The 1,683-nt window shown below is 41.0% G+C and overlaps 1 protein-coding gene across 1 annotated transcript in view; it reads right to left on the reverse strand.

The window, feature by feature from the left end:
- Positions 1 to 2: 2 nt before the first annotated feature.
- The window catches only part of LOC111409112 (leucine-rich repeat receptor-like tyrosine-protein kinase PXC3), a 27,957-nt gene continuing 26,276 nt past the window's right edge, over positions 3 to 1,683 (reverse strand). The window contains exons 3-4 of the mRNA XM_023039052.1: positions 659 to 1,663; positions 3 to 322 (exon numbers count right to left, since the gene is read on the reverse strand). Coding sequence (XP_022894820.1) covers positions 15 to 322; positions 659 to 1,663 — 1,313 coding nt within the window. The 3' untranslated portion in view covers positions 3 to 14. The remainder of the gene's footprint in view (positions 323 to 658; positions 1,664 to 1,683) is intronic.

Consider the following 1,683-nt stretch of genomic DNA (forward strand, 5'->3'; position numbering starts at 1 on the left):
TCTCTTAAACTTTATTACCTCGCATTTAGTAGCATTCGAAGAACGCTTTTCATGTTCGGTCTGTCATCCGGTGAAATACTAACACAAGCTAAAGCAACCTTAAGGACTGCTAACATCTGTCTTGTAATAGCTGCTGATGTTTTACTCACACTGAAATCAAGAATTTCATCCCATTTATTTTGCTGTGCTGAGTTGCTTAACACCGCCTTGGCTAGCTCAGTTCCTCCATTTACCGGTGGCTTTCCTGTCAGCAGCTCCAGGAGAATAACACCGAAGCTGTAGACGTTCCCAGCTTTTGTGAGTCTCATTGTGTATGCATACTCTGAAACATAATGGAGAAGAAGTTTAATCCGTTTGCACAACATTTGCAAGCTCGGGGAGAAAAATCTTAGATAAGGGACTTTTTGGCAGGGCTTTTGAAAAACCAAAAGCTGCTTCTAAGACTAAAAAGAACTTTCAAAGGAAGTTGGCCAAAGGTAGCTTCCTCATAAAACTCTTCTGAAAAAAGTGAAAGCTGAAGCTTGCCAATTGGCACTAAGCAAATAATTGAAGAAAAACCAATAAGAAAATCACATAGATCACATAAATCTTTCCATATCGTTAATGGTATCATAAAGGACAATGCAGCAAATGATCGTTATTATGTAAAATGCGTTACCTGGAGGGATGTAACCAACAGAACCAGCAATAGTTGAAAGACTGCCTGTGCTCTTTGAGGGATCAATCACCTTGCAAAGCTCAATGTCTCCAACTTGAGGCTCATTTAGGGACTTAAGCATAATGGTTTTGCTGGAAAGGTCGAAGAGGAGAACTGGGCTGGAGTTGGATCCGTGGAGAAAAGCTAAGCCCTGAGCTACTCCAATAGCAATGCTGTAACGGCTTGCCCATTCCAAAGAACTATTGCCCGAACCAACATGAAGAACATCAGAAAGTGTACCCTTGGGGGAAAATTCATAGAAGAGGTAAGCATTATCGACTGTCAACGCATATGCCAGGGGGATCATGACATTTGAATTACACAACTTTCCAAGAATTTCCAGCTCTTCACCAAACTTTTCATGGCTTCCCAATTGGAATATCTTGTCGCTCCAGTTAAGTTTCTTCACAAAGTAGCTTACACCAGATGGCATGACGGCTTTATAGTAAGTTGAGAACCTCGACTTCAAGAAGATATTGGAGGGGTTTGCCACTGCTTCCATGGCTTTTGAAAAATCAATATTCGATCTGTGGATGCTGTTGGTAGTCAACAATTTTTCTCCGACGACTTGGGGTTGTGCAGTTTCTTCTCCTGGGTCCAAGTGTTCATCGTTAATCCTGTAATATCTTCTCGAAATTAATAAAGATATTAAGGTTATTAAACCAACAGCTATGACAGCAGCCGCAGATGCAACAATAGCACCAGAGGCAACTGGTTTTCTCTTCCTTTGAGATGCAGGTGGCAGATTTTGTGTAGAATTAATCAGATCCTTATTTCCTCCCCAGTTGACATCAACAAAATTTCCGAACTGTGGAACCATTCCGGTCAACTGATTATTTGTTAGAACCAGTCGAGTTAACGTTTGCATTTGCGTTAGGAACTTCGGAATCTCGCCTGAAAATCTATTATTCGAGAGGTCTAAAACCTCCAATGAAGTCAACCTTGATAGACTAATTGGAATATCCCCTTCAAAGAGATTGTAGCTG

Source organism: Olea europaea, chromosome 14 (assembly GCF_002742605.1).
Source record: "Olea europaea var. sylvestris chromosome 14, O_europaea_v1, whole genome shotgun sequence".
NCBI lineage: Eukaryota > Viridiplantae > Streptophyta > Magnoliopsida > Lamiales > Oleaceae > Olea > Olea europaea.